General features: G+C 55.3%; 4 protein-coding genes across 4 annotated transcripts; all 4 read right to left on the bottom strand.

Annotated features, from left to right (window-relative positions):
• Positions 1–1,213: 1,213 nt before the first annotated feature.
• On the bottom strand, positions 1,214–3,670 carry CH63R_12410 (Beta-glucosidase; the record flags this gene model as incomplete). The annotated part of the gene is made up of 2 exons (XM_018307384.1): positions 1,214–3,486; positions 3,532–3,670. The coding sequence occupies 2 exons, from the start codon at positions 3,668–3,670 to the stop codon at positions 1,214–1,216; spliced, it is 2,412 nt and encodes an 803-aa protein (XP_018151801.1).
• Positions 3,671–7,878: 4,208 nt separating this feature from the next.
• On the bottom strand, positions 7,879–9,386 carry CH63R_12409 (Ankyrin repeat protein; the record flags this gene model as incomplete). Its single annotated transcript, XM_018307383.1, has 2 exons — positions 7,879–9,260; positions 9,371–9,386. 2 exons carry the CDS (start codon positions 9,384–9,386, stop codon positions 7,879–7,881), a joined length of 1,398 nt encoding a protein of 465 aa, XP_018151800.1.
• A 3,006-nt stretch (positions 9,387–12,392) lies between these two features.
• On the bottom strand, positions 12,393–13,979 carry CH63R_12408 (Dual specificity phosphatase; the record flags this gene model as incomplete). Its single annotated transcript, XM_018307382.1, has 2 exons — positions 12,393–13,644; positions 13,729–13,979. The coding sequence occupies 2 exons, from the start codon at positions 13,977–13,979 to the stop codon at positions 12,393–12,395; spliced, it is 1,503 nt and encodes a 500-aa protein (XP_018151799.1).
• Positions 13,980–15,394: 1,415 nt separating this feature from the next.
• Positions 15,395–17,429, bottom strand: CH63R_12407 (C2H2 finger domain-containing protein; the record flags this gene model as incomplete). Its single annotated transcript, XM_018307381.1, has 3 exons — positions 15,395–15,845; positions 15,904–16,947; positions 17,044–17,429. The coding sequence occupies 3 exons, from the start codon at positions 17,427–17,429 to the stop codon at positions 15,395–15,397; spliced, it is 1,881 nt and encodes a 626-aa protein (XP_018151798.1).
• Positions 17,430–19,605: the final 2,176 nt, after the last annotated feature.

The raw sequence follows: 19,605 nt of genomic DNA, 5'->3' as shown, positions 1-19,605 counted from the left end.
CCTGCAGATTCTCAAAGCCCATCGTGACGCGGCCGGGAGGGGTGGTTGAATCGGCAGCTTTGACGTGAGGCTTCGTTGGGCAGACTAATGCTGTGAGACACAGATAAGGGAAAGGGATCGGTGTTGATGACCGGCGTGTATACATGGGCCCTCGGGCGCTCGGGCCCAGAGCGCTGACCATCGAGTACATTGGGGTTGGACAACTTACCATGTACCTCGCAGCTGGGCGGCCGTAGGATGGAAGATCAAGAGGGGAGGGGGGACTTTGAGAAGAGGGGGAGCAAGTGATCTTACGTGAGAACCTTGTTCAGTCGCGCGTCAGCCGGCCAGTCAGCCACAGACACTCCCTCCAGAGATGAAGCGAAAGTCGATTTTCAGGGAGCTGCTCATGTGACGTGGCTGGCTTTTTGAAGGCCGGGCTTGGATATTCTTGTCGGTATTAGTGGAAGAGTTGTGGCTGCCGACCAGGGTAAGCTTTATGATGATGTTGGGCGGGTTTGGCGGGATTGCAGTCATCACCAACAAGCTTCTTGTAAGACGTGCCGCGTAACCCAATAACATCCAAGGGTACGGTAAGCCTCATGCAACTCTTGGTTGAGAGATAGATACATGATGCAGCTCAAGATGTGGGAGAGGATGCGAGCTCCTTGGAGCTGACTTGGGAATAGGACTGTGATAGGTCGTGAGTGGAGCGATTTGGATCAGGGACTAAAGCTGGTTTTTGAGCCAAAATGCACTGGTGAATTCGGCCGCTGATGATTCTGACTGGGAGTATGAGAACATGTTTTATAAGAGGTTTTCTTTTTCTTTTCCAGCAGCGGCAGGAACCTGGTTAACTAACATCAAATAGCGAGACCATGTGTATGATGTAGAAGAGCCCCTTAGAACGACAACGACGACATTTGAAACCAGATAACTTGAGATGTAGCCGTGGGGGCGTATTTTCAGTCATAGATACTGTTTTACCATGTTCGTTCAAAGACTTTGGGTTTTTCTTGCAAACAACCAGTTGGTAACTCCATGTCGGTTTCTGAACATTTGCTGTGCTTCTTCTCTCTGTCTGCAATTCTATATTATGGAACCCCCTGGGATGTGACATAGATCCTTGATAACATAAACTTCGGTCTCAGGTAGTTGACTGCTCCGTAACAGTGCTCGATAAGTACGATATCTGTACTCCGTGCGCAATACAAGTCAATGTTCCTCAAGCTGATCAAGAAATCATCAACGTCGTCTGTGCCCTGAAGTCTCGGCTACTGGCGCCGACATACAGCGTGTACTCTCCGCCCTCGACCTTCCATTCCTGCCCGGCAACGTCCCAGACGCTCAGATCTCTCCGTCTCAGCGGGAATGCGACATCCGCGCTCTCCCCGGGCTGGATCGTGACCTTTGCGAATCCTCGAAGCTGTCTGACCGGCTCTCCGGCCGCGTCAGGGAACGAGACGTACAGCTGGGCGACCTCGGCACCGATGACCGAGCCGGTGTTTGAAACGCTGGTCGACACGGTGGCAACGACGTCCCATAGATCCTCACGTCCGCCGATGGACCGGTCCCCCGTGGCGAATCCGCTGGTGAGCTTAGCAGAGACCTCGACCTCGACGGCGGAAGAGTAGTTAAAGGTCGTGTATGACAGGCCGTACCCGAACTCGTACCGGGGCGTGACGTTGTAGTAGTCAAAGTACTTGTAGTCGATGTAGTTACCGTCCGAGAAGTCGAGGTCCAGCTCGGTGGCGCTGATGACGGTCTCCGGGTTGTAGTCGCTCTCGTTCCGGGCGATCGTGTGCACCAGCCTGCCCGACGGGTTGGCGGCACCGAAGAGGACGTCGTCGATGGCGTTTCCCGACTCCTGGCCCAGCGCGCCGGCGTATAGCACGCCCGTGACATTGTCGTGCTCGATCCAGGCGTCCAGCAGTCGCGGGCCGACGGTGTTGACCACGACGACGGTGTTGTCGCAGACCCCCGCCACGGTCTCTACCAGGGCATCCTGCTCAGCGTTACGGAGCTCCTCACGGTCGGCGCCCTCGCCGCCCCAGGCGTTAAGGAAGACGACGCAGGCGTCCGAGTCGGCAGCCACACCCGTCGTGGACTCGGTCAGCTCCGTGCCGGAGCCGGCCATGCCGCTAAAGGTCGTCTCGACGGTGTCGTTGAGCCACCAGCGGAGCATGAAGCCGTCCCGGGCGGCCCGCTCGTTGAAGAGCTGCAGGGGCGTCGCAAGGTGGGAGAGCGAGCCCATGGCGGACCCGCCGACGACGGCCATGTGGCCCTGCATTGTCGACGGCTCGCCGTCGTACACGCCCAGGGCCGTGTTGGCGCCGACGTACCGCGGGCCGGCGTGGTATCCGAAGATGCTGACGCTGGTCCTGTTCGTCAGGGGCAGCGCGCCGTTCGTGTTCTTGAGCAGGGCGATGGACTCGGCGGCGTAGCGCCGCGCCATGGCGCTGTGGTTGCCGCGGTTGTCGACTCGGTCCGTGGCGCCGGCGAGACTCGGATACCCCTCGTCCTGGCCCAGGTGGAAATAGCCCATCATGTTGCGGATGACCATGTCGTCGAGCCGGTCGGCGGTGAAGCTGCCGTTGGCGAGGCCCGCGCCGAGCGTCGTGTTGGACCAGTACTGGGCGGAAGAGAGGTCCATGCCGGCGTTGGCGGCATTGACGCCCGTCTTCTGAGCGCTGACGTCGGCGGATACGATGCCCGGGAAGCCGAGCTCGACCTTGAGGTACTTGGCGAGGAGGTCTTGGCTCTCGCACGAGTAGGTGCCGTTGACCTTGTTCATGGCGCACATGGCGCCGCCCATGCCGTTGTAAATGGTGTCGTAGAAGGGCCACAGGTACGTCTCGTGGAAGGCCTTGTCACCAATCGTCACGCTGTAGGAGCCCGAGGTATCCGAGGATGTCGTCCCGTTGGCCGTGCTGTTGGTAGGGGTGGTGGTTGACTGGCGTGTAGTCAGAGTCATGTTGCCTCCGAGTCCTCCGTCAGGAGGGGCGCCGCCACCTGCTCCTCCACCCATACCACCTCCTGAGCCGGTGCTCATCCGGTTGGTCTCCTGTTCGTTGAGGATGAAGTGCTTGGCGCTGGCGATGACACCGGCAGACGACATTCCCTTGACGACTGACCCGGCCATAATGCCGGCCTGGTAGCTGTCAACGCCGTACGTCTCGCCAGATCGGCCGCCCCAGGCAGAGCGTCCCAGAGGCTCCAAGGTTGGCCCGTATGCCATGTTGATGCCCTTGCCCTTGAACTCTTCCCCCACACCCTGGCCTTGCCCCTGAGCGGCGGCCGTGTCCCAGGTCATGGCCATCGCCAGGCCAGCGGGCCACGTCGTAACATAGAAGTAGGTGAGAGGGTTCGTGGCCGAGTCGAGGTTGTGCAAAGCGGTCCAGTTGCCGCCATCGCCGCCGGCCACGATGGAGATCTTTTCCTCAGTGGTCAGGGTGGCCAATAGTGTTGTTGCCTTATCGTAGGCATCCTGCCACGTTCTGAGCTTGACTGTTTAGAGACATCGTTAGAGATTGCCGACCATGTGGAAATGACGCGAAGGGGAAATGAAGGGGAACTCGCTCGTTCCTGAGCTCAGGAGCTGCTCGGTGTAATTGGCCGAAGCATCTTGAGCCAAGGTGCCAGTCACTAAAGTGAGTATGGCTAAAGTCCAAGATGCCAAAGACCCGTACATGGTGAAAATAAAGGAGAAACCCCAATGAAGGAAAAAGCGAAGAAAAACCCCGGTTGGGTTACCGATTTGGTCGTATTTGACGAATGCGAGTAGAGAGAAGGGAGAGGCCGGTGATCTAGGGTCTGCGTTCCAACAGACTACCGCGGAGTGATATCTATCAATGTCGTTTGCCCAGGCTATCTTCTTGCATCTACTATGCTCACAGGTTAGGGCCCCCATAGTTGGGTCTTGTCGCATGGTGAGATCAAGAGACACGCATGCAAAGGCAAAATGTAGTGATGAGCTGACGACGATGAGCTATGCCCACTGCCCCATTCCGGGCATTGGGGCATGTCCCGTAAGTCCGCGGCGGGTACGGGATACGAGGCCATATGTGTACCTTCCGTCCTGAGCGGAGATTGCTCACTTGGTTGAAACGGTGAGGATAGTTGGGTTGGTGGACATTTGCGAATCCGGGCACAGGACGACGACTGATACCAGCCATTAAGTCGGGCTCTATCCAGGCCCGGAGAGGACGCGGCATCGCAAAGCTAGCATGTATGCCGTTTCAAACAAGCAGAGCTCTCTGCCGTTCAGGATGATAAAAACAACGCACTCTTCAAAGATGGGTCAGATGCCCCCCCTCCACACCGAGAAGAGAGGGTACCGATGAAGGATACAACATTCTAACCATGGATTCCCCAAAACCGCCTACATCGATATGTAGACGCGTGTCATCCCAGTCACGGAAACAAACCCCCCTTAGGACCCTGATTCGTTAAAACCGGAGAGTACTACGGGTTTGCAGTCCCAACTACCGGGTTGTCAGGGTTGTGGGTGAAGTTGTGAACCCGATGCCGGCAGTTGGGCGGGGTGGAGAGCCGCGTGTCGGATGCTTGCCGATGATCCAACGCACCCAGTGTTCCTAGCCGACGGAGAAGCGGCACCGCAGGATGAGATGAACAGGCGCAAAAGTCGAAACGAACATGTCCACGGCCACGTGTTCGGAGTTGAGAAGATTGGCGTAGGTGGATGGCTGCCGGGGGTTACGAACCAAAAAGCTTCGCCAAAGCCGACCCTCTCGGACTTTGGCTGCCAGTCATCAAAAAGTCGTGGGGTGGCCCCCTTTTTTCACAGATTTCCGGGTCACCGGCACTCTATAGACTAGGATTCGGGCGGAAAGCATCCACCAGACGATGGCGGGGCATTTCCATCTACGTGCCGAGTTTTGTCTTATACGAACGTCGATATCGTGCGTATGTTCGCCTGAACTGATCATAGTCAGTTGAGACGTCGGTTCAGGGTAAGCCAACGAAGGCTAAGAAAACACATCCTACAAAAATGAGCAAAAATATAAGAACGTCGGCGTGGGCTTGGTTCATGGCAGTTCGCCGAACCACGGATCACGATGCTTCACTGTGGAAACCATTAAGTCAAACCACCCACTTTTCGGCCACCCCCCCATTTCGGCCAGGTTTTACACCTAAAATCTACTAAAACTAACAACCCTAGCTCCTTAACCCTAACCCTAAATAATCTATAAATATTATATATTATATATAACTATAAAATAACTATAGATCATAGGTATAAAAGCTTCTACTATACTATATATAAAGTATTAAGTCTTTAAAGTTAGAAATCTTAAAATGTTAAGATTATAGTATATTTTACTAGTGGTCCTTAACAGTAGCTTAAGCTAAAATATTTTAGTAGGCTTTATATTAAAAAAGCTATTTTTAGTATATATATATACTTTTTTAATTAGATTTTTATATTATATACTTATAGTTAAGTATTTAATAGTAGTTATATAAGTATTATAAAAGTAAAATTTAACTAGTATATATTTTACTAGTATTATACTATTTTTAAATTTATATAGTAAATAAGCTATTTATATAGGTAAATCTACTTTCTTTTAATATAAATATATACTATAATTAAAGTTATTTAACGTGGCTGATAAGCGAGTCGATCAGACAAGCGAGTCGATCACCCAACCACGACTACATTACAAACCCAAGAAGACATCAATATCAACACCACTAGATCAATTAACGCTACTAAGAATTCTCTTCCTCAGTCGTTTCTACATCAAACTGACACGTTCGCGCATTGTGTCCTGTGTTTCCGCACACGCCACACCGTCGTTGACCCGATTCAGTCCTTGGCTTACGACCACTCCTCCGACGCGTTTCCTCATAAACCTGTGCTGTTGCGTCCCTCTGCGACTGTATATCCTCTGCATCAGCTACAGTAAGACTTCCTCCTTGCTGGAGACGCGTTTTCTTAGCTCTCCGACGTCGGCTTAGTGTGCTGTTTTCCTCTCGAAGAGTTTTGTTCTCCGCCCTCAGGAATGCATTCTCATGCATTATTCCTAGTGTTCCTTTAAGAATATAGTCAACGTCGTTATTGATAGGTGTTGGGGAGCTATTTTGATGACGGGCAATTCGATCCTTGATCAGTGTTGACTGAGAAGTTGCTTCTGTTGGGTTGTTTGGTGTCCTGGAAACCCAAGGGAGCGGTGTTGTTGGAAGTGATCCTGGAGGCGTTGGAGTGCGTAACTTGACGTCCAGCTTTGATAATACACTTTCTGCACTCAGAGGGACAAGCCCGGAGCCTCTGAAACCTCCCTGGATATTCTTTCCCGTAAGTGCTTGTGTAAAGGCCTCACGAAACGCTGGAAAGAAGTCTTCCTTCGTAATATGGGTTACACCTCGCCGCATCTTATCCTCAATTTGTCGACCGTACGCCGTTTTGAGAGGCCCAAAGCATCCTACATCTAAGGGCTGAAGTAGATGAGATGAATGAGCCGGCATACAGAGTGTGACGATGTTACTCTCCTGACAATATAGCTCAAAACCTGCGGAGTGGTGGCTTTCATGCCCATCGACGATGAGGAGGCGATGAGGACCTCTTGCACGTGGCTTTGAATGACAATCGAAGTGTTTGACCCAATTTAGGCCTATCTCGTTTGTTGTCCATCCGTTTTCAGATGTTGCGATAACCCAGTCGTGTGGGAGATCTGTTTCAGTGTACCAGGTTGAGAGGTGATAATGGCCTGCAACGATGATGTATGGCGGGACGCTGTAGCCTGACGAACTTATGGCTTGGATAACTGTAACCCATTCCCGATTACCAGGCTGCACCATTTTCGTGTTTGATCGCCTTTCAGCACTCGTTACAACCATGCCAGCTGCGATCTGGCCCATCATGAAACCAGTCTCATCAAAGTTGTAGATATCAGACTCTTGGATACCGTACTTTACGATTGTGTTCTTCACAAGGGCAAACCAGCTGCAAATAGCCTGTGGATCTTCGCATTGGGCTCTCTTGTAGTCATACTTGCGAAAAAAACGCGTCCGAAGCTGTGGTTGTCGTTTGATGAAGTTCGACGCCCAGCGCTTCCCAACCGGTCGCGCGCCACGGTCGGCAAGCAGGTGATTGGCCATTTCTTCAACACCACTGATCCGGGGAGGAAACGATCGGGCATCTAGGTCAAGAATGTACTTAACTAGCTTCTCTTCTTCAAGCAGCGTCAAATTCCGTAATTTCGGCATGATGTCGCGTCGCGAAGGTTTTCCATTAAGTCGGTCGCGTAATGTTGTGAAGGGTACTGAATAGATCCGTGCTGCAGCTCGAATACTAAGATTTGGAGTGTTTTTAATCGCTTGAACCGCTAGGATCAATTGCGCTTCTTTGTTTGATGACGACATTCTTTATGGTCGATGGACGTGTGTTGAAAGCGGGAAGATGGTATGATCGCGGTTGGGTGATCGACTCGCTTGTCTGATCGACTCGCTTATCAGCCACGTTAAGTAGTTTTACTATAAGTACTATAATTACTATATAATACTAAAATTTAAAATCTTAAAAATAGTATTAGAAAGTAGAGTTTTTACTTTATACTATAAACTAAGTATATTACTAAGCTATATAAAGTTAGAAAATACTATATATATAAAATAGAGATAAAAAACTATTTTATAAGACTTTTTATATTTATTTATCTATATTAGTTATTAATAAAAGGGTGTAGTGAAAAGTAGTACTTTTGGTGTAAAACCCCGGCCGAAATGGGGGGGTGGCCGAAAAGTGGGTGCTTTGACTTAGTATTGCGAAAAGCCTCTCTCTCTCTCTATCTCCAGAACCGGCATAAGAAGAAAACACGTCGCCCGAAAACATAACCATCATGACCTCGTCTCTATACATTGTGTCTCTATCTCTCAAATGCTCCCGTCCCATTCGCTTTTCCCCGATATCCTCGCCTCCCGGAACGCCGCGTTGAGCTCCCCGCGCTGCTCGCCCGTCAGCCGCGCCGCGTGGAGCCCCAAGTCCCGATCCCTCAACGTCGCCCCGTTCCGCGCCAGCATCACCGATAGCCTCATCCTGTCCCCGCCCAGCAGCGTCGTGAACAGACACAGGTCCAGCGGCGACAGGCCGTCCGCGTTCCGCAGGTTCGGGTCCGCGCCGTGCCCGAGCAGCACCGCCAGCGTCCTCGTGTCCTTGGCGGCCCCCTCGACCCTGAACCTCGAGTCGATGTGGTGGTGGAGCGGCGTGTTGCCGGCGGCGTCCGGGACGTCCGGGTCGGTCTTCATCTCCCCCAGTAGGAATCTCGTCACCTCGACGTTGTCGTACGCGGCGGCCTGGTGAAGCGCGTGGAGGCCGGCCGACTTGTGCGTCAGGAGCGAAGAGCCAGCCTCGACGAGCAACCGCGCCATCGCCAGCGTCTCGCCCGGGTCCCTCAGCCTGCTCGTCCCCAGCAAAAAGTACAGCGCGTTGGCGCCCTCGCCGCTCACGGGGTTGTAGCCCATGGTCGTCTGCAACGCCACGCAGGGGAAGCTGGCGTTGTACTCGTCGCAGTAATCCTCCACGTACCGCAGGGAACCGAAGTTCCCGGCGTCCAGCCCGGGGTATACCATGGCCCTCTTGTCCGGGGATACGCCGCCGCCGTCTCGGCCGTGACGCAGGAGGAGCTCGAGGACGTCTGGCCGCCCGCACAGCGCCGCCCAGTGCAGCGCGCCCATGTCGAGCCTCCTCGGCTCCCGCCACCAGACCTGGTACTCGCAGTGCTCGCAGTACCGGAAGCACTCGTTGGTCCACTGCAGCGGCATCGTGTGGTCGTCGGCGTCGGCGTCGGCGCCGTTCTCCAGCGCCAGCCTCACGGCGCGGAGGTTACCCCTCTTGGCCGAGATGAGCAGCGCCGACGAGTGGTTCTTCTCCGCGTCGCGGCGGTAGAGCACGGGGGTGACGAGCTCGTAGAGCGCGCGGCACGTCGCCGCCAAGTTCGCCACGTCTCGCCAGACGTCGAAGCGGGGGAGCATGCAGAAGGGGCACATCATGTCCGTCTCGTAGGGGAGACACGACGACTCCCAGTACTTTTCGTAGCCCAGGGACACCTCCTTGGCGTACAGGTCGAAGAGGGCGTCGACGACGCAGAGGATGATCTCGGACGGCAGACGCAGCACCATGCCCGGCGCGTCGGGCTTCGTCAGCGCGTGGTGGTAGCGGCGCCGTCGCTGGGCATCGCCGTAGAGCGGCACATGGCTCCATACGCATGGGCATCCGAAAAGCGCCGGCACTTTCTCGTTGGGTGTGGCGGGGAAGTCTGGTGCGTCGAGGTTAGTCGGGGGCCCGACGATGCCGGTGATGCGCCGATGCCGGCGGGAGGGCTTGCACAGCCTGAGCCTCTCCCCTTCAAAGCCGAATGTGACTTACGTGAGTGGGCCATCATGCCTTTCAAGATCGAGAACCGAGTATCCAAGGACGGTCTGCTCCTCTATGATGCTCCACGTCTTTAAAGTGGTCTCAACTCTTTCGATCCAAGGGCGCAACGAGTGTGGGCGGGGGAAGAGAGATGGCTCTGGGGAGCGGGAGGTGAGACCCAAGGCCAAAGAGATCTCAACTCCTCGGGCGGTTCTCCGTCATCGTCGCTGAGAGTCATTGACGGCAAATCTTTTCCGTCTCAGTTATCGACCCCTATTTTCCCCCCTACTTCAGGGATACGCCTGTATGTCATTTGCAGCGAGGCCTGCGAAACTCCAAGAAAACCGTGTCATTTGGCCTGCCAGAGTTCGAGGGACGGTCCTTGCTCCATGTGTCCCGCTTACTCATGAACCTAATTGTTCTTGATTCGCATAGGCGCTTCGGGGCCAGATCGGAGATTGTAGTCATGTATCAGATTAAGCGTCGCCGTTGACTGGCTCTTTGCCAAGACAAGACTCGTTCCTCGTCGACTTCATCTTGGTGTAGTTTGGATGCGCAATTCCCACGCGTTGTCAACCCTTTATGAAACCAGTTTGAATCAACACCAAAAACTACGTCACCTCCAAGTCTGGGTCTCGTCTTTGATTGAGTGATGAGCATCTTTACGCTTCGTAATATTGAGCGAAAATTGCCACTCCAGAGCATAATGAGGTGGCACAATTAACTGATTTCCGCTGGACAGTGTCACCATAAAAAAGATTTGAATGCGGCCACGGTTTCTATTACGTTAGGCAAAGGACCGACGCTTGGTATGTATACTCCCAGTGACTTGTCGTTGTTGAAAATAGTTACTTACATTCAAATATGAGAACAGCCTATGGAGCTCCAAAGACGGCGAAAATACTTCACCTACACAAAGATGCAGTCCTGTTATTACTGCGAGCTTCTAATGGCGAGTCAGTGGCTGTATAACCATTAGGGAGCAAGAACAAGCCCAAAACTAGTGACAGGACGGCTTTTCATCTTCAACAATCTCTTTCGGCATTTGGGGTCTGGGTATAAGGTTGACTGACGCCAGTCAATATCGCTGTCCAAGGCACAAGGGTGTAAATCCGCAATTCGCGCTACATCAGCCCCCGCCGAACAACTGGCCCGCTCAGTCTAACGAGATAACAACAGCTCTTTCCACGGCCGAGACTTCAAGGGCCCGGCATAGATATAAATCCATCGTATACCGACCAATCAACGGGCTCCGCAGACGGTCCCCCGGACGGCGGTCTTAACTTCTAAGCCCTGAAGGCTGGATGACATGGTCTCTATTCGTTCAAGATTGTGATTTATCCGCAAGAGTCCACTCCCCCCCCCTCCAGTAACGCATAACCACACGTTGTCCCATGCTAGACTGTTGCACGTCGCCAAGAGCCCTTTTCAGCCCTTCGGCTTTCGGACTTCAAGGACCCTAAAGATTCATCCGCTTTCAGCAATGCCGGTAGCTAACGCAACCTGAAAATCCGGTGACAGGGAGGTTGAGAACCTTTACAAATGTCTCGAAAAGCCGTTGAAAAGTTGTTCTCTGTTTCGCGCAGGAGGCGGGGCGCGCAGGCGGGGGAATGCTGGTTGTGTGTCTGCAGAGGGCCAGTCCCGGCTGGGATGGCGATCCTCCAAGCCCTGATAAGTAAAACGTAGAGTAAAGGGGGGGGGGGGGGGGGGGGGGGTCAGTCCGTTAATTCTAACCCAGTATCATCGACGCCGGCGACACGTCTTCACACAGGCTGTTTTTCTTCTCGCCGGTAACTTTAGGAGGGGGGTCGGGCGGATCTGACGATCCCTTTTCATGGTTCTGCATTCGGGAGTGGTCATGTCGTCAAAACGCTGCACGAGACCCAGACGTCTTTAAAGATTCCTAATGCCCATAGGAATCTCATCCATGCTGCCCGGCGTTCCTCAGTCTCCACAGCACGACGGACCGACGTATAGGTGAAAGTCCCCGTCCGAAAAAGTGACAAAGATCAAAAAATGCAATGATGAGGGTGTGCCTCTATCACGACCCCCTCCAAGGAAGGCTATCTCTCACTGCAGCCTTGGGAAACGAAGGAGCGGCCACGGCCACAGCCCGCCATCTCCAGTCCGGCAAGGGTTCTCTATGGGGGAATCAAAGCCCGAGGGAAGTAGGGTTATAAGGCAGGGTTCGCTTCACACATCGGGCAGACATGCACCGCTGCCGCGGCGGAGGTTCCGCTTCAGAACCGGCGTAGGATCACGCACGTTGGCTGCGCCTCGCTGGCTAACACCCGCAAGGCCATACGAGAGAAACGAGCGGAGATCACAATGGAGTATTTTGACGGTAGGAATTTGCGGGCGGCTTGCCAGGGTTGTGCGTCCCTGTTCTGCGTCGGGGGGTTAACACGAGACCATTGTCACACAGGCACAGTCCTCGTCGCCGGTGGAATGAGAAAGAGAGAGGATAGGATTATGTCCCTCGGTAACAGCCGCTGCCCGCAAGTATCAAATGATATCGTAAACCGCTCTTCATCGAGAACTGATTATGCTCAACCAACTGGAAGAAACTGGAGGGTTTGGGTCACCCCCCACTGTCAGATACAGCGGCTGAGCAATGGACTTTAGAAAAGAAGAAGAAAAAGAAGGGAAGGGAAAAAATGTTTAAGCCTCGACTTTGTAGGAATATGAACGGATTTCAATCTCATCATAAACCTTTTACATGTCTGCGTAGGGACATGGTGCCGTCCAGAACCAACACTGAGACACCTCGGAATGCTGGAATCTGGAAAAAAGAACGAACTGCTCATCCTGGAAACCCTCAAGTCCGCCAGGTTGACCAAAAGGAGGCTGGAGGGCATGTATATGCAAACATTCGAATTCGTCACGGCGTATCGACGCATCTCTCTACGGGGTCTAGAAAACACACACGCCAGCCTCTCATGCAACTCCATACATATATATCATCCGAGAAATCCCCGACCTGCCGCAATTCCAACCCCTCTACGCCCCATGTCAACAACGCCCCGCCTTTCCCTCACAGTCTCCCCGCCCCGGGCGGCATCCGGATCCCCAACGGCGCCCTCCCCGCCGCGGATGCAGCCGCCCCCGGCGCCCTCACGGCCACCTCGTCGGTCCGCCCCTTCTGCAGGCTGAACCCGGGCGTCACCCACCCGCCGCAGCTGCACCGGAACCCACGCCAGCTGTATCTCCCGACCGCGGCGCCGCACTTGCTGTTCGGGCAGCACAGCCGGCCCTCGAGCGCGCCCTTCTCCAGCTCCTCCCTCATCCAGCCCAGCGGCTCCACGAAGACGTGTCCGCACGCCTGGCCCCTCGCCCTGCCCTGCGCATCCTGCTCGTGCTCGAGCACGAACCGTGGCGTCGCCAGCGTCTTACGGCACTTTTTGCACCGGATCTCGACCCCGCCCTTGGTCTGCGATGACGACGACGACGACGCTTCTTCCTTGCTCATCTCCTCGTCCTCGAAGCGCAGCCGGCTGGGCGCCTGCCCCGCCGCGAGGCTCTCGTCGATCTCGCGCTGGAAATCCCAGCGCTGGTAGACTGGGTGCGACTCGACGTCGTCCGGGCACCCCATGGCCCACCACATCTCGAGCTGCTGGATGAAGCCCGGGTTCGGCTCGGCGATCTCGCGCGTGTTGCGGACCCACTTCACAGCGGCGGCGACGGCGGCGGCCGCGGTGTCGTCGGGCTTCGACACTTTTTGTGCGGCGGCTGCAGAGGCGGTGGAGCGGCCGAAGCGGGAGGGGTACTTCCAGAGGAGGTAGGCGACGACGGCGGTGACGGAGCGGGACTTGCCCATGGCGCAGTGGACGTACACGGCGCCGGGGGCGTCCGGTTTAGGCTTCTTCTCGTCATCGGGCCCGAGGTCCAGGGCCTCGAGCTGGGGCGCGGGGGTGATGGCATCAGGGTCCGGGTCCGTTGCTGCAGCCGCATCGGCCTTCTCGTCCTCCTCCACAGCGTGCCTCAACCGCTTCGCCTTCTCCTCGAAAAGCTTCTCGTCCTTCGTCTTCGCTCCGGAGACGCCGCCGCCAACGTGATTCTGCGGGTGCAGCGCCTCGTCGATGAAGCGTACGGCCTTGGGAAGGTGGACGAGGATGTCGGCGTCCTCGACGTCGTCGATGTCGATGACCAGGTGCTTGAAGCTCTTACCGTAGTTCTCCCACGTGCCGGTCTCGCTCTTTAGGCCGGCCGGGTCGATGCCCACGACCGACAGGATGTGCGTGATGTTGCGCTCCTTGAGGGCGGACGGACGGCGCAGGGCCCAAATACTGAGAGAAGGGTGGGGGGTTAGTCACCAGTGACATGAGACGGGATGAGATGAGATGGTGAGTGTAGAGAAGTAAAAGGCTCACCCGCCAACGAATAACTCGTCGTCGCCGTCAACGCGGTTCATGGCCATCTCGACGCAGCTTTTCCGCAACAGGCGGTCTACCTCGTCCGAATGCTTGCTTCCGTCAGGCTCGCCGGTGTATATCTCCAGCACGTTGTTTACCACAGGTGCCGTCTCTTTGTGGTCCGTAGGCTCCGTTGGCGACAAGAATGTCGACTGTATGTCTTTTAATCGCTTCGTCACGTCCTCGGGCGGAACTTGGCCACGAACCATGTGAACAACTGTTGAGGGAACGGGCGCAAGTGCAAGTGCCGCTGACGAGTCGTCTCTTCACTTCACCGGCGCAGATGCAATCAGCTCATTCAACCTAGTCAAAATTCTCAAAAGCCGCCGCAGGGGTTTGTTGCTGGATCTGAATGGGTGGGTTGGTGAGTGGGTAGTTCCAGGGATGTGCGTGAGTAAAATGTGCCAGCGACGGGCTCCGGTTCTCCCAGCGACTCCTTGATCCTATCAAGCACACAATATCCGAGAGCGGTGGCTTGGTGGTGAAGCGGGATGACGCAGTTGAGCAGGTCCCCCGGCCTAGGGAAGTTGTACCCCAAAAAATGGTGTTTGCCGAAAAGAGTCACAGGCCCCACTGTGATCCAGCCGCCACACTCCAAGTAGCGACTTCGCCACAACACCGAACAACGACTGTGGCTCGCAGGGCTGAAATCATGTGATATCTGGCTGCCTCTACTGGCCCCCTCTGATTTCAGGCCGACATCGACCGCGCTATCGCTGATGGGCCTCCCAAATACTCAGGCACCCAAACGGGCCTGGCCATTTTCCATGCTTGTGTCCGTAAAGTGATGACAATGGACATGGAGCATAGTGACACAAGATTAGGAATTGACGAAGGCCTCGGATAAAACCGCAGTGCGAACGAACGAACGACGCGGGATCAACGATTGGAACAGGGCATCATCTGGGCAAGTACATACCCCAGAATCCATCACAGCACACTAGCAAGAGAGAAGTCTTCGCCTGGAATTCTTGTATTATTCAGATGGCTTCCATCATCTCGGTTTTGTTGTGTTTGTGGCTTGGTGCTCCAAGTCTTTTTCTTCGCTCCCGCCCAACCCGTATGTTCCGAACCCTTTACGAAAAAGCATCACTAGCCAGCCCAGCCGGCTCACCACGGATCCATCGTACTGTTTCTCCTCTAATGCTTTCATGTCATCGTATCGCTTCAACCTCCCGCTCCATCCCCCTTCTCTAGCCCAACAATACCTGGTATAGCTCCCCACTTCAAAATGAAATGCGCGCGCAACTGACAACATGCATCACTATGTATCCCGGTTGCCTAAAAGCTCCCGTTTGCAACCATCCGTACTCCAAAAAACAAAACAAAAAACAACAAAGGCTCCAAATACGGGGCACTTTCAAAAGGCCAAGCCTGCGTGTCCCCCGTAAATGCTATCCATACGCTCGGTTAAGTTGCTTTTGGATTTTTTGACATGCCCACGGCGCTCGCTGGTGAGGAGCTTCCTAACCAGAGCGGTGGGCGGGTATTTCCTTCCATCTCCATCTAAGAAGAACCGAAATTAAAACCGGTCGGCATATGCGTCCCCGCCATGTGTTCCACCAACATGAGCCCGAAGAAAACATCGGGTTTGTTGACTTCGGGTCGGGCATTGTTCGGCCCTTCACCGCGGGGTCGGGTCCTCGTCCAACATGCAGGCGTTCTCCAGCATGTTTGTCCATTTGCCGCTCGTTCCAGCGTGACTGTGCTTGAGATGCTGTCGGAAATGATCCGCGCGGAAGAACTTCTTGCTGCTGTTGCACTCCCGAAACTTGTGCACTTCCTGGAGGTGACGGATGCGCTCCTCCCAGTCTTGATCCGTGGCGTGACGCGGCGCCGAAGCACCGGGGCCTCGACCGTTCCGGGGAAACTCCTCGCCACAGTAACCACAAGTGTCTGCCTCGCCGGGCCGGTTGGTGCTGTCGTGGAATGCTCGGTCGTAGTGGCTCAGAGCCGAACAGCTCCAGCTGTGTCTGCGAACGTGAAGACTGTTCTGATGGCGCTCCGCCTCGTTCTTGTTCTTGAACCTGTTGCCGCAGAACGAGCATTCATATTGCTTCTCTGCCTCGTGGGCCCTGGTTTGTGTTAGCGGAAGGTATACCCGGCTCGGCATACTGTAGTTTGTCGACTTACGCTAGCTCCTCGGCCGTCTCAAATTTCTTGGGTTTCTTGGGACAGCAATCGCACATGAAGAAACCCGAGATTTTGGTGCCGACCGGCTTGCTGACCTCAGCAAGTTTGCGCGGGGAAGCGAGAGGCCGGCTTTCGCTGATGGTCCGCTGGTGGGGTGCGCGAGAAAGAGAACCGCGTGGCGAAGGGTTCAGCGACATGGAGGCGCTGTACGGCGAACTGCAACTGGGATCGGTGCCGCCGGGCGAGATGCCTCCTGGGGAAAGACCGCCGGGAGACACTCGACCGTAAGACGGACTGATGCTGGCAATGCTGCCGGTCAGCAGGGACAGGTTGGAGCTGTACGAGCCTGCGCGCCCTCCCGAAGAGATGGAAGAAACAGAGCCCTGAGGAATGACGCTCAGACGAGGCGTCGGGGAGGCCCTCTGGTTTCCATCACGGCGACGCAGCAAGTCGCCTTGGGTTGTGAAACCAAGGGGAACGCTATCATCCGGGTCGGCGGAGGCACGCCGCTTCGTTCCAACACCGTCGTAGTGGGCTCGCATGGGATCCTCGATACGCAACCTCTTCATTGAGTTCGTCTCCTCGATTTCCATGTCCTCCGCGTCGTATCCGTACGAAGATGCATCGTCGCTGTTGTTCCTTCTCGAACGCATGGGCGGCGACCGGTCCAGGTCCGAGACGGAGCGCGGCGGTCTATGATCATGCCCCAGATGGAAGCTTCCTGGGGATGGCGACAAAGCCGAAAGTGGTGTCTGGGTGAATCTGTCGGGCGATTCCGCCAGGTTTGACGTTTTCAGGTGCAGAGGCAAAGTCGCATGCCCAAGATGCGGAGGCATGCGTTGGTCGCCAGACAATCTCCTCAAGGGGTCAAGGGCGGAAGCGCTCGAGGCGCTCAGAAGGGAGATGGCCGGCTTGTTGTCGAACGTTTTGGACGGGTCCAACTTCTTCTTCATATCGGTGAGTGCATCAGCGCTGGACTGGAATTGGAACCTGTCATGGTGTGAGCCGAAGCCGGCCGAGATGCTCGGCAGAGAGCATTCGGATCTATAGAAAAACAGCGTTAGTCGGGTGAAAACAAACCTCGTCCAATGCTATTAAAAGACGGAAAGGGACCTGCGCGCGCGCATACATAACACTTACCTCGTCGAGGCCGAAGCCGAGCCCATGCTGGCATATCCTTCATCTCTCTCATGCCTGTAGGCGGCTCTTTTGTAATCCGGCCTGTCATCCAAGCTTCCTATGCTGTCGTGGTAGGTGTGTTCCCTCGGGCTGTACGACGAGGGATCACGGTGATATTGCCTGGGTTCATGAGAATGATGCATGGAACCTTGACCAAACGGGAATGGAGGTGGAGGTAGAGGTGGAGGGGCAGCGTTGGTGATTCTGTCCGAGCCAGGAATGGAGAGGGCGACTGAGGAGGAATACATGTTGAAAGGATCCGACCGGTCCGATGTCCTGGGGTTCGAGGAATCTATAAGGATGCTCGGGAGCCCGGCGGGGTCCCTGTATCTTGAAGTCGCCTCCATGTCGACAAAGGGTTGTGCGAAGCCAGCTGAGATTGAGGGATAGACAGTTGAGAATGGAGCGGAGCGTCTCCGAAGGGGTTTATAGTGATGGGAGCACGGGCGTCATGAGTGACGAGCTGAGGATTGTCTTTCTTTCGGATCGTGATGGGATACGAAGAATGCGTCCGAAGCCAAGGCTGTTGTCGTCTTGTTGGAGGCCGCTGGTGGCGATGGCAGTCGGGTACGCCGTTGGTTGGTGAGGGGGGGGTAGGGGGCCGATGCAGGTCGAGCGAGGGTGGATGTCTCTGTCTCTTGTTTCTCTTTCCCCCGTCTGGATTTCCGTCGACCTTATTGGGTTCCCCACACGTCGCAGTTGAGAATGAGAAGAGGGATCGTTAAGGGAAGGGAAAGACAAGGCTATGTAAAATAAAGCACAAGCAGTACGATTCGGCTCTGTGCGGAGATGCAACAAATGCTGAACGGGGCGGACTAGTTGTACAGCCAAGTGAGAGTGTCCGGCGGTCTATTCGCGGCGGCGGCGGCAGTGGGGGGGGGGGACAAGCAGAAACAATGCAGGTCCGGACGGCGGTGTCGAGGAATGCTCGCAGCCAAAAAGGTGGTCGTCGGAAGAAGATTGTGACCGGAGCTTTTGGGGGCTCGGGTCGGATGCTGCAGTTGTTTTGTTTGGTCGGTCAAAGCCGGCTCTGTCGAATCGGTCTTATGCGCAGTCGCGGTTGCAGTTGTTGAAAAGGGAATAGGGAGACGACAGCTGAAAGAAGAGGCGAAGGAGTGACGACGTTTTGCTTAGCCCCAGGAGATCAGGACTTTTAAGGCGGGAAGGAGGCGACAAGGTACCTTTATGAGGATGGGACAGCGAGTGGAGGAGGCAGAGAGCGACAAGCCGCCCAAGAGGAGACGAGAGTAAGGGTGGGAGGGGGGGTGGATGGGGAGAGAGGGGTGAGTGAATTTGGCAGATGGGGCGTGCGTTTATACAAGGTGGTCGGCAGCGGCAAACGAAGAAAAGCCTAGCCCAGCCAGGCGGCAGAGCGGTAGGGAGCGGTAGCGGTATGATGGCCTGTAAGTTGTAGTAGTGCGCCTGGGTAGGCAGGTAGGGCTCCTGGGTAGCGGGCCTTTCTTTTTATCCACTGGCAGCCTTACCCTCGGCGCAACGCAGATGCAGTTGTAACGGAGTCCGGGTCGAATCCCAAAGCCCCAAGCTTGCCCAGGACGAGGACTGGCGCAACAGGGGGGGGAGTTGGCAGCAGGGCAGAAAAGAAGGTGGATGGAGAAGGGGGAACGGGGACGGACAGGGACGAGGGTGGACAGCCCAGTGGCAGGGTGAACAGGGTGGAGAATGGAGACGGGGACGGGGACGGGGAGGATGGAAGGGGGGTGAATCTTGTAGAGTGGGAGGAGGGGGGTGAGAGTGGGATTGAGAGTGAATATGAGGATGAGGTCGAGGGTGAGAGTGGACACATAGAACGGCCAGAGAAGCGGGACGCTTGTCGGCCAGCAGCCCTAAATGGAATAAAAGGCGGAGGGACTGACTAGCAGCACACCACCAACCAGGGAGCACACAACAAGTGGCCCGTCGCTGCTTCTCAATTTTGGGCCCTCTCAGTCACCTCTCTTTTGTGGTGTTCTTGGTGCGATGCAAGCACACGAGCAGCAACAGCAGTAGAGCAGATGCAGAGCAGATGCAGCCCTGTCTGTCTATCTCGAGTCTGGGTGGGTGGGTGTGTAAATGCGATTGCAAGTGTGAGTGCATGTAGCAACATGGAATGTGTACAGAGTGGGTAAGGGTGAGAGAGGTGAGGTGAGGGCAATGTTGCTGACAAGACGTGCCTGTGAATGTGACCAAAGACTCGGTGGTACAGTAATCAGGTCGCGCAAAGGCGTCGAGGGATGTGCGCCCTTCTCAAATCTGTATTGGCAAGGCGGGAAGGAAGGTACAGAGTGTTTGTTTATGGGCGGTAAGGGTATGGTTTGCGCATCTCCTCATCGGCAAGTTACAAAACCCGATGTGAAGGGAGATTCCGTACCCGAGACGAGCGAGGTGCGCGGATCCGGGCTCGTGAGCTGCCTTTTCTCCCCGGGGCAAAGGTCCGATCGGGTTCGATGTGGGTAAACGAGACGGCGTCGGCCTCGGTCTTGTTCCCCCCTAACAGGGCTGGACGACTCAGAAGGAGGGGTGGCT

This window comes from Colletotrichum higginsianum, chromosome 9 (genome assembly GCF_001672515.1).
Source record: "Colletotrichum higginsianum IMI 349063 chromosome 9, whole genome shotgun sequence".
In the NCBI taxonomy this organism is placed as follows: Eukaryota; Fungi; Ascomycota; class Sordariomycetes; order Glomerellales; family Glomerellaceae; genus Colletotrichum; species Colletotrichum higginsianum.
This window is presented reverse-complemented; position numbering and strand designations above follow the sequence as displayed.